The sequence below is a fragment of the Diadema setosum genome, chromosome 8 (assembly GCF_964275005.1).
Source record: "Diadema setosum chromosome 8, eeDiaSeto1, whole genome shotgun sequence".
Taxonomy (NCBI): Eukaryota; Metazoa; Echinodermata; class Echinoidea; order Diadematoida; family Diadematidae; genus Diadema; species Diadema setosum.
In genome coordinates this window covers 30,069,767-30,082,164 of record NC_092692.1, presented here as the reverse complement: position 1 = coordinate 30,082,164, position 12,398 = coordinate 30,069,767, and the positions used below count along the sequence as shown (strand labels likewise).

The following is a 12,398-nucleotide window of genomic DNA, read 5'->3' as shown; positions in this document are numbered from 1 at the left end:
GAAGTATATCACTGATAGTCTTTTTCTCTGTCCTTCCTTATTATTCCTTTTGATAAAGTATTTTTCTTCCATTTAATCATCCCTTTTCGAATCGATGTTATTGGAAACGTACACATTCGGGAAGCGACATACCACTTATCTCCTTCTTTCTCGTAGGTAATCAAGAGCCAACGATTTCAAATTGTTATTCAAGTTGTCATTGATAACCTAGCACGCAGCGCCGCTCACTGAAAACTCTCTATTCGATCAGAGTTAGGGGCTTTCACACCGGGCTTGCGTAAAGTTGCGCAGTGTTGACAACCGACTACGCCGAGCTTACGCTACCCTACGCTGTGCCTACGCTGCTTACGTAACAATACGTTACGAGACGCAAAGGGGGACGTAAGGTACCCGAAAAAAGGGTTCTTTCATCGTAGAGCACAGGACGCAAAAGTACGCAGTTTATACGCAAGTCTACGCTACCCTACGCAATATTACGCTACCCTACGCTGGTCCGACGAAAAACTGTCGATTTAGACTGTACCGAGTGGAGAAAAAAAATAACTGAATGTTCGCGAAATTAATGTATATTAAAACCAGTTACTGTAACCTTGAGTTTTGCAAACCAGTTTTTGAGTATCCAGTCACGTGTACCATTTTATTTTGCACTGAGAAAATGTCATAATTTTATTCTTGATTGTATTTTATTGTTACATTGCTCTAGCATGAATTGAGATAACTATTCTATTCGTTTTTTTTTTCCGGTGTGCGTTCGTCGTTGGTTTCTTAATTCTTCTAACGTTGTACTTTTCAGGTACCTTGCTGCGACAAAGCAGTGAAAAGCTGTGGAATTGTCATGTTGCTGGAATTATAAACATACTCTGCATGTTGTATATAGCACAAACACGGACAGACAGACACCACAAGCACAGGCATAATCAGATAATGTGTCTATGTGTGTGAATGTGTAAGAGAGAGTGTGTGTGCGCACGCGCATGTGTGTGTGTAATTTTATACTCCTTGTGACAGGCCGATGTGTGGGCGGAAGTAGTAAACTAGTAAACCGTAAAATGTAATTGTGTGTGTGTGCGTGTGTGTGTGTGCGTGTGTGCGTGTGTGTGTGTGCGTGTGTGTGGATGTGTACGTGTGTGTGGGTGTAAATGTTGTGCGTATGTGTGTGGTTAGGTGTGTATAGGAATTTGAGGTATCGACAGGTGTAAGTGGGGCAAAAGAGAAGGGACAGGGCAGAAGGGATAGGACAGGGTTAGAAGGGGGAGCTACGGAGAATTGCAGGGGCAAGGGGCTTGTTTGGTCTACATGTAACATGATTCTAGTCTATTTTGTTTTACAACTGTATTTTCATTTCAACTTTTATCAATTAAACACAATTGAGATGCTCCGTGTTTTCACTATCTAATCTTTATTTCTACTTTTGCTGTGTGGAAAAAGAAAATAGTGCACATAAAAGAAAGCAAATATTTTTGTTAAATAATCCAATTTATTCCTGTTACTTTGTGTACAGTACAAGTTAAGATCACAGTTAAGATTACTGTCCTTGTATTACATGTTATTGAATAAATACCATTGAAAAAGAAATGTGTGTGTGTGTGTGTGTGTGTGTGTGTGTGGTGTAGGTTGGTAGGTAGGTAGGCAGTCTAGCCAAAACAGGTTAAGTCAACTCCAAACCAAGTTCAAGCTGGTTTTAAAGAGGAATGAAACCCAAATAAATATATAATTGAGTATAGATGCGGCAATACATGTATTAGTAAAATGCATCGGTAAAGTGTGAGGAAAATCGGAGAAACCGTTCAAGAGCTTGGCGCCGCCATAGATGAAGGAGAAGATTACTACAGTTCATGACATTTATATTGCAGGACGAGATGATAAAATATACAGACAATTCCACAGAATTTTCTTTTTTTTAACGAAAAGTGAACATTCCCTCCTCTTAAAAGTTAATGCTATATCATTCTCCCCGTTTCCTGAAAGACATGTTAAAGTAAAGTGCGTTTTCATAAAGCCCCCCCCCCCAAAAAAAAAAAATATGTTGAATTCTCTTCATATATTCCTTATTCAACGTTGTCCACGCGTGACGTCACGAAATGTCTTCTCATCCAGCAATGGCGGCACCGAAACCTTACAAACTCGTAACTTATTAATGGCTCGTCCGATTTTCCTCAAACTTCACAAGCGTGTTGTACTAATATTGCTGCATTTGCATTTACTCAATCCACATAATAAACACTAGTATTTGGATCTCATTCTCTTTTAAGACACTGAAGAACTTTGTTGACAGAGCTATATGATGCTGATTACAATTACGGATCGAAAAAACAAATCAATATGAAAAAAAAATATACAGTATTGTTTTGCTACCAATACCAAGAATTCTATGAACAAAGTTTATTATCATGTTACTAATCAACCGTTTACTGGATGGTTTATTTTCACAATGTCTATGGGCAATACAGAGCATGGTAAATCATACTTCTTTTTTTTTTGTCGTTTGAAGGATTTAGCATTTACTCTCATCCAAAATTATTCAAGGATTCATATCCATATACAATACCAAAGACTCGGGTAGCATTTCAAAACACGCATTTCAGAACATGAAACATTGTCAAACGATTCCGTAGTGAATATGATGATAAAAATCACACAAACAGAACGGTAGAGATTTTGTACAAATCAGCACTGCATATAAAAAGTTATGGAATTGTAACAATTTCACATGTTTTCAAGACGATGATACCAGTAGCAACCACCTATGCTAATTAGACGAGCTAATGGTATGGTGTCACAGGTCTCATTAACTTTCTACGAATAAAAATTTTCGTTTTTTTATATTTAAAAACAAAAACAAAAACGGAGCTGCGCATTAAATTTTATTGCGCCGCAACCATCCGGCAAAGGTGTACCATGATTAGCTTTAGGGTATATAGGGCTAACGGCTTGCAGTTAGTTAAGCGGTAGGTGCATAAAGCGTTGTTTATATACTCTTCTGTCAAAGTGTCATGATCAATACAACGCTAAGAATACTATGACGAAAGGAAGCAACGGCATTGGCATTATAAAATAGTCCGATATTAACAAGTGGTTAAATATTTGATATACCTTCTTGGTTTCCTTTTTAATGTTGTTTAAAAACAAAGAGAGGGGTTGATAGAATTATGGAGGAGGGGTTAGGCTTTAGAAGGGGAACTTATGACTCGTATAAGAGCCCATCTCTCGATCAAAACATGTCTTTCTTCGATATACTTTTGCGCACGGAACAAAGGGAAATAATGTGCGTTGATACATCGCTACCTCATGCATCTAACTTGCATACTGTTGATCTATACGACCAATGTCACTTTTCGGTGAAAACATGTGAACCTTTGAAATTCTATTGAACTGTCGTTTTTGCGTCCATTTATTTCTTCGAATGAACTTTTATCATCTTGTTCCTCTGATTTCCTTTTTTTTTTTTTTTTTTTTTTTTGGTGAAGTCATCGTGAACATGGCTGGGAATTGCACCTTGAAGTAAGTTGTTTTGGGGACTGGCAACAGGAGAGATTTGTGGTTCATTGGGTGTGTTTGGAGATATGCAGGGTATGCGTGTTGTGGTTGATTTTTATAGGTATCATTAGGGTGGTGTCCGATGGGAGATCCCGATGCAGGGTGACAGAAATGAGCGTCAGCAGGGAGGGGGTTAAGTCTAGTAATAGGGCTTTGTAGCGGCTGAAAATCTGTGTCGCCCTGGCAACAGCTGATGTTTAGACAATAAAAGATCTATAAGCCCTACGCGATTTGATAAACGGTATATTCAGTAACATTGATCTTAACGTGGAGCATTCCGCAACCCCTTATTGCAGTCTGAGGTACAATGTATTTCACACCGCTGAATAATGTCGTTAAGATAATAATTGTGCCAAAAAGTGCAAAAATCAAAGACGTGTGTGCTGGTACATTGTATAGGGTTTGGGATGGAGTACACGGTCCGCGGATCACAATTATACATGTATATTACTGTATTAGGCCATTTTTTTTTTCTCCCGTACCCAAGCAGCCATTTGATACCTTGTGCATTCAGGATGCAATGTCACCTGATAATCACTGCATATTCATTATTCTCATTACTAGTACTATCACTGCAATCCAGGGAGCGGAGACAGTCTATCAACATGAATTCCCGGTTCCAGGAACGTATAAGTTCCACCAACGCTAACTCGGTATATAGCTTCTTTACATTTGCCATTCACAATGATTTCTATTTTCTTACTTTTCAAGCGCATACCCTCGCGAAAAGGTATGATGCGCTATAGATTGACAATTACCACAGTGATCATTATTTCATTACTATCAAAATGTACAAACCAGAAGTGCAACATTACCGAATAAAGGTACAAAAAAGTGTTGTATGTACATGTATGTTGTGTTATATATATATATATATATATATATATATATATATATATATAGTTTTTATTAGCATGTTTTATACATCTATATTTTTTGTTGAAAATGAATACAAATTATGTATACATTATATATTCTCAAAACGAGATTAACGACGAAAACATGTTTTCATCTTATTCAATGAGATCAGTTCACTATCCCGCCGCAGTGCGCCAGAATGACCCCCCCCCCTCCCCCCATTGCAGTAGTTACTGCATCAGTAGGCCTACAGAGATAAGGAGATGCTACAGAAGAGTTCGTCGTTACCACTCTGAAGAACTGAATACTACCAGTCTCTGTCAGAATAATTTAGGATAGCCGCTCTTTATTATAGTCATATATGCGTTTTGCCTGATGTTTTTATTTCCCCTGCGATCGTGCTGCCAAGCGTACCAGCACTATTCTCCTCTCCCTTCCCTTCCCCGCACGACAGATTGTTGGCAGCCCCTCGCTATCCCTCAGCCAGCCCGGCATGGCGCCGTCTACCTTGACAATAATAACAGAACATAATTATTATCAGAGCTTTTCTTGCGCTCACGGGCCGAGCGCGTATAGCGTTTCGTAAAAAGATACCGCGCTGGCGAGGCTTACCTTTGCCGAATATAAAAGGCGACCATTATAATACGCCATGGGTTGATGGTAGAGGCTATCTTGTTACTAACTACACATATTAAGCGGTACTTGCTCCGACGCGATGGGTAATTCTTTTCGCGCGGTACCCTACACCGCGACTTCGCGCAACTGACGTGCGGGGCCCGGTTTACTTCGCGCCATTCATTTCAGCATGGGCCTGCCGTGGCTGTCGGCCCAGACTACCATAGCACATAGCTGTCTGTCACGGTGCGCGCACGGCACCTCGATGTCCCTCTGCAAAGCTAGAGACGAACAAGCAATATACCCGAAAGTGAAGATTTCGGCATTTCGGTTTCGAAGTCCCTCCTGACTAATGAGAAATGGTGACCTGAAACCCAGGATGGCGGTTTGTGGGTAGTTAGGGAGATGTAGTAGGAGAAAAAAAAAAAAGAAAGATATGCTGGTGTGAAGATAATTTTCGGGGCAGCCGCTCCTCGTCGCAATCAAGGTAATGGCGCGTTTGTCGCGAGATCTGCGGGCGAGATTTTCCGCTTGGCAGAGCATCGTCGGCTTTCGTTTCACGGCAGCCGCTTCTACTAGTCACAATCACCGAACGCTCCCCGAGCCATCTCCGCACTCAACCAGAATCAACCCCTCAAAAAACACAGTGACTGTGCGGGTAGTTGGCGAAGAGGGCGCACGCGGAAAAAGCAGCCGTGAGACATTTGCGGACTCGCTGATCGCAATGACTTATCACCTTACACGAGTTCATGACGCACAAATGCTAACACACTCTCTAACACACATACACCGACACAAACACAACACCTATACACGTGTATACCCAAAATACATAGGCATGCTAACAATCACGATCATATGCATACATCGTAAGCTAGAAATGTACAACCAAACACACACAATGACAACTACATACACAGACAGTATACACACACAGAAGTACCTAAAAAAGACAAACTATCAAAATAATTGGTTGAACACACAGCTTTGATAGAAAAGGAGGGAGATAAAAGACAAATTCAATTTCTTTTTGAGTGGAGAAATATATTCCAAAACAACATTACAAATGTACAAATCTATTTGAACTATATACAGATAAATAAGTCACAAACATACAATTATTGTCTATCTACAATATAATACACATTGTACTGTACATAAAGGCATTGACATTTAGTTGCCACTGACTGATATTACAGAGTAACTGCCCTGTGGGTCACAGTCATTTCATTTTGCAATGGAAGAAAAGTATGTATTTAGATGATTATGTTTCAGTAATAAAACATTTTGAATTTAAAGGGATAGTATATTTTTGGTAGAGATGAGGTTTCAGGTTTCCATTTTTTGTGTGTGTGTGTGTGAGATATGAGAAACCTCTTAAAATATAACACAGAATACAATTCTGAGAGAAGATTCAAAGTTTATTTGATGGAAATGGGTTTTGAAATAGCCAAGATATCCAAAAACAAAGAGGTCCTAATAAAAGGTAGGACCAACCTTTTATTAAGAAACTTTAGTATTTTTAGAATTGAAATCCAACAATCTTGCTGCACACTTTGGGTGACATATTTGGAAAATTTTAAATCAATAACAGTGATACAGTTATAAATTAGAAAAAGAAACTAGCTAAACTCTTTAAACAGCTGTGTAATTTTCTCATCTACTCATGAAATTATTTTAAAATCTAATCTCCAAGTCTAAAGATTGTTTTCTTTGTTCAAACAAACCCTCCTTACTTTGTACATGCGGTTGTGATCTACTGGTATATAACACTGCCCACAAAACCAATGTTATGAAACATTAAAATTCTGTAACTCTATTTTTGTGCAATATCTTTAAAATTTTCACTCTTCTGCTGAAGTTTAACCTGTTTACATCGGCGAACACTGGGAGCGGTACTTTGCTTAAAAGGCGGGGGTGGAGTACTTGGCTACTTGCACGTTTTTGGCGGTTGGGTAAGGCATCCAAAGGTTAAACAGAAAGTTAAAATACGAGACAGCATCAAAAACAACCAGTTGTCCCGGCTTCCCTTCATCTCTGAATAAAATGGCTTTGCTCTCCATCTAAGTCCTCCTATAAGAGGATTTCTGACCGTACGGGAAATCAAGTGACGTTTGAAATTAGGGTTTCATCCAAATAAAGGAATATGTGGTGATTAAAGGCACTGGGAACCCATAGAAAAGTTACAAGCAAGGCATGGCAGTTGTGTACTCCTCAAGGCAGATCTATACAGGGAAGCTGTATGATACTTGTTCTTCACTGAAGACTGACAACACCTCATTAAATTTTGTATATTTTGTTGCTGTACACTATCATTTCTCTTACGTAGAAACATCGAGTCAAGTACACAATTCATATTTTGGCAGACACAATTCTTCATCAGTAGACATGCAGTCTGATCATGTCTAACATTTACTGGAAAATGTCTTCAACTAGTCTCTGCCGTGGTAAATGGTGAAAAAGAATACGAACACCAGATGGACAGCATGTGAGGAAATGTCATGGAAATGAGTCCTCTACGAATCTCTCTCATCTTCCTGAATATTTTCAACTTGTTCTTTACTTACATGTTCCAACCACAGAGTATGACGTGAATACAGTGGAACTTTGTTATAAAGAGGTCGGATATAACAAAACCCTCTTACAACAAATGTGATTTGCTGGTCCTAACTCTTTATATTTTCATTTGGGTTTGTGCCCTGATGTACTGAGAAAAATGATATTATAAGTTAAGTTACCCATCAAGGTTTTTAAGACCTCATCCAAACAAGGGTTTACTGTATAATATGCAGGAGGGAAAACTGCAGGGGAAACCTTGCTATAACGAGGTTTCCAGGAACGCCCATTTTACCTCATTATACCTAGTACCTCACTGCAAACAAACTAAGAATGAGACAAGCTAGATACAGTAAAGGAAAATCGGGACCGCCAAAAACTTCATTAACCCGTTGAGGACGGCTTGATTTTGTTACAACATGCATTTCCCATAGACGCTTGCCCGAGTATACTTGGGACTCGTCCTCAACAGGTTGAAAGTGAAATCTCACAGTAAGTGACCTCTCTCTGGTCTCAAGTGAGGACTGGCAAATAAACTGCCATTCATGGTTTTAATCATCTCCGTTTTGAAGCACAAGGAAACGTCAATATGTAGTCAGAGGAAGGAAGGACCATTATGAACACAAAGCTTGGTTTTGAAGCATATCTTGACCCTTTGCGTGCCAATTTTCACAGAAAACCCCATAGTATTTTACACACCGTCAAAAGTCCGTAGTACAGAAAGGGTTAAACAGGAATACAGCCACAGCCTTTAGCTCAAACAGGGCATCAACACAAATTTGTGTGCAATCGGGTCATATCCTGGCACAGGGATTAACATTCACTGATATTTTTCAACGAATTTGAGAGTACTATGTTATTGTGGGTTTTGCATTTAACTGAAAATTTTGGGTTCATACTTCGAAAGGTTTCTTCCAATACTGTATACGCTGTTATTTTCGCGTACAGATATTTTCGTGAATGACGAGGCCATAGACATTTTCGCGAGATGTTGTTTTCGCGAATTGACACCGACGCTTACATTAATGCACTATTAACAGGGCGCGTGGGGACATTTTTGCGTGTTGTTAAATTTGCGATCCAACTGAGATTCGCGAAATTCACAAAAATTAAACCCTCGCGAAAATAACAGCTTATACAGTAGTAGGCCATTCTGTGGGACAGTCGCAGAAGAGATCATCTCACGAAACGGACAAAAAGAAGGTGATGAGGTTTTAAGGATGTATCGCTGCTTCCAATACATTTCATTTGGGTTTCTTCTGTCCGTCCTGGGTCAGACCGCCACATCCCAGAGAAGAATCTCGGTCCCGGAAACGGAGAAGAGCTGATCTCCACTCCTGGAGAATCTCACAAGGTTGACGGCGCTGCTGTGGGCAGCGAAGTCTTGGAAGCTGCATTCGTGGTAGTCCATTATTTTCAGCAGACGTTCTGCAAGGCGGGGATAAGTTTGAAAAGGGGGACAAATACTTCAAATTTTAGAAATGAAGAGAAAAAGAAACCAACAGAGTCTTCACATGTGGATGCTGTGTGGCAAACTACAAAAGGCACATCAACTCTCCTATATTTCATTTACAAAGTAAGACAATCAAACTGTTACAATGATTTCAATTTCAATCCAATTTCAATCTTTATTGTCCATTGGAAATTCATTTTTAAGTCTTGAATTTTGCATGTTTTTAATTCTGCGGAATCAAGACTTAATAGGGGTACATATAACAAGCAAAAGCATTTGTGAGCTTTTATTTACGATCTAGCTTCTGGTTGCACAAAATGTGCAAATATTGAAACACCGCAAAAATTTCCACTTTTACAGTGGTAGGAATGTTAGAAGAAGTGGTAGTATTACAACTTTAAGTACCACCACTACTGATATGATACAATCATATTCATCATAATTATGCCTCATCTTATACATAATAGTGCTGAACTACTGAAAAAGTGGATATTTTCGCGCGATTAATTGTTCGCGCTCGGCCCGGTAAGTAGAGTTTCGCATGTTTTTAATTCCGTGGAATCAAGATAGAAAGTACAGGAACATATGGCATGCAAAAACATTTGTGTGCCAATTTTCGCGCAACCAGAAACTAGCGCGAAAATTTCAACACCGCAAAAATGTCCACATTTACAGTACTGGAACTGATTCTAAACAGTGATGAAAGCAGACAGGTAGCAAATGAAGGTTTGTTGGGAGAAGGCTGACTGACCTTGAGTGGACAAAGCAATGAGGTGACCCCTGGGGTTGAGGTCAAGGGAGGATGCCCAGTGGGTCAAAGCTGCTGTCCGTGTCACCTGAAATAGACAATACGATGGAAACAAATAAAAAACAAGTACAGTGATCATTAATTACAGGATTTCAGCTTTCTGTTGTCAAGGAAACATAATCAAAATTCCAGTTCTCTCTCAAAACTTGCATAGGGAGGGTAGGAGAAGTGAAATTGGTTCTATCACATTTAATTCCATGGAATTGCTTATTCAAATCCTGCCCTGCTGTCTCCCTTTAAGAGGTAATATTCATCAAAAATACATATTCTTGAAATTTGTGAAACTTCTCAATTTTATGAAACTGACATGAGACATTGTTTAAGAAAGTTTGCCCCTTTCATGACGGCTGACTAGAAGAGTAGCCAGCCATGAACTAAACCAGCATCAGGTGAAAGTGTGAGTGTACAATCAAACACACTCATTGATGCTCATTTTTGTCAGGTACACATTGTTGTTTGGCTCAGCGTGCAGATATTTCATGGGAGCAATTGTCAGAGGAGCAAATGTCATGGAACTGAATAGGGCACGGTAAGGGTTAACATCAATATCAACACCACTATGTCTGTTTTCTCTTCAGGATAGGACTGCAATTCATCTACCATATCCCTTTCCCCCTATCCCTCCACCCCCCCCCCCCCTTCCCCTATCTTCCAACCCTCCTGCTTCCCTTCACAACTCCCACTCCATCCTCCCTCACCTTCCTCTTGGCCGTGCTGTAGAACGTCAGCTGCTTCTGCATCCCGTAGCCAGCGTACACTATGACGCTGGGGTCCGAGGGGGAGAACCTGGCCTGGCTGGGGGGCAGCAGCTGGTACTGGTCCTGAGGGGTACAGAACAGAAAGTTTGAATCACAAAATCAATACATATGCTATATTATCATTATATTTTCATTATCATCATAACTGTTACTACTACTATAATTATTAGTATTGGTAGTAGTAGTAGTATCATCAACGTGATGATCTTTATGATCATTACTTTGGCTATCATTATTATTATTATTATTATTATTATTATTATTATTATTGTTATTATTATCATTATTATTATTATTATTATTGTTATTATTATTATTATTATTATCATTATTATTATCATTATTATTATTATTATTATTGTTATTATTATTATTATTATTATCATCATCATCATCATCATCATCATTTCCTCATCAATTTTACCATTACTGACTATTATGTTACTTAAATACCAAATTTTGTGGTTCTGGACATTATGGTGATGTCAGAATTTAATAATCAATCATATGTCCATCAAAGCAGGCATATTGAGCATCTACTTATAAATGAGTTATCCTACTGCACAGCAATGCCTATTCCCATGAATCAACACTAGTTCCAAAAAGACATGAAATAAAACATTGGATATCAAAATGTAAGAAATATATATGAGCAAAGAAAGAAATAAGGGCTGAATAGGAGAAAAACAAAATCAAAAATGAATTGTGAGACACTCTTTATTAATAATTCTTGTCTGTAAATGACGTACTGCCATTTGTCTAGTGATAACCAATTTGTAGCCAGTGCATTTTCAATACAGATTAAACAAATAGACAAATGTTGAGATATTACAGGATATGCAAAAAATAAAATGCCACGTTACATACCTAAAATTGACAAAGACAACAAAATGTAATATAAAAAAAAAACATGTCGTAATCTAATTCCTCATTATATACATACATATATATATATATATATATATATATATATATATATATATATATATATATATATATATATATATATATATATATATATTTACACTTGCCATTTTATTCATTCATTTTTCTTTATAGTTTAGAGCCAAATTTTGTCAATAACAGTTCCCAACCAGTTGCTTACAAATGCTGGCTGCACTATTTCAGATAACCAAACAAGAGATTTGTTTTTTTCTTCTGGCTATCATGTCCTGGAACCAAGCTACAGAAAGCAGAAGGAAGTTAAAAACTCTGATCTCTTCTCTCTCTCTCTCTCTCTCTCCATCTCTCTCTTTCTGTTTCTCTTATATGGATTCCAGTCTTGCTTTGAGCAAAAGCTGCACACCATCACGAACACAAGAGAGAAATGAAACTCCCCGTGAAAAGACGAAGAAGGAAAAAAAAAATGGGTGCCTTACAGGATCCAAAACATGTCTTCAGGAATTACCAGGATGTGGAAATGGGATATCAGTTTCCCTGCCGTAATTCTGGTCACTTTCAATTCTAAACTTAATACAAACATGTTACAGAAGACCAGAATAAAGTCCAGGCGAGAGAGAGAAAAGGGGGAAAAAAGAGTTGCAAATGCAGGAAACATGGCGCCACACTTACAGCACTTCCTTTTTCCACTGGCGTGCCGTCGGGGGCATAGGCCGGAGCGGGAAAGGTCAACCAGTCGGTCAGCTCACAGAGATCCTTTGACCAATCAGCTGCCCACACACTGACTCGGCGGTCAGCGCTTACAGCTAGCCACCTGTGGGGGGTACGGATGCTCGTCTCAAAGAGTTCCTGTTGGGTTGGAGGGAACATTGTAGACGGTTACTCTGTCGCGTTCTCGGTGTATGCACATTTT

At 38.9% G+C, this 12,398-nt stretch overlaps 1 protein-coding gene across 1 annotated transcript in view; it reads right to left on the bottom strand.

Annotated features, from left to right (window-relative positions):
• Window positions 1-8,832: 8,832 nt before the first annotated feature.
• Window positions 8,833-12,398, bottom strand: part of LOC140231628 (WD repeat-containing protein 90-like) — a 50,936-nt gene continuing 47,370 nt past the window's right edge. The window contains exons 36-39 of the mRNA XM_072311779.1: window positions 12,158-12,334; window positions 10,526-10,648; window positions 9,771-9,855; window positions 8,833-8,994 (exon numbers count right to left, since the gene is read on the bottom strand). Coding sequence (XP_072167880.1) covers window positions 8,840-8,994; window positions 9,771-9,855; window positions 10,526-10,648; window positions 12,158-12,334 — 540 coding nt within the window. The 3' untranslated portion in view covers window positions 8,833-8,839. The remainder of the gene's footprint in view (window positions 8,995-9,770; window positions 9,856-10,525; window positions 10,649-12,157; window positions 12,335-12,398) is intronic.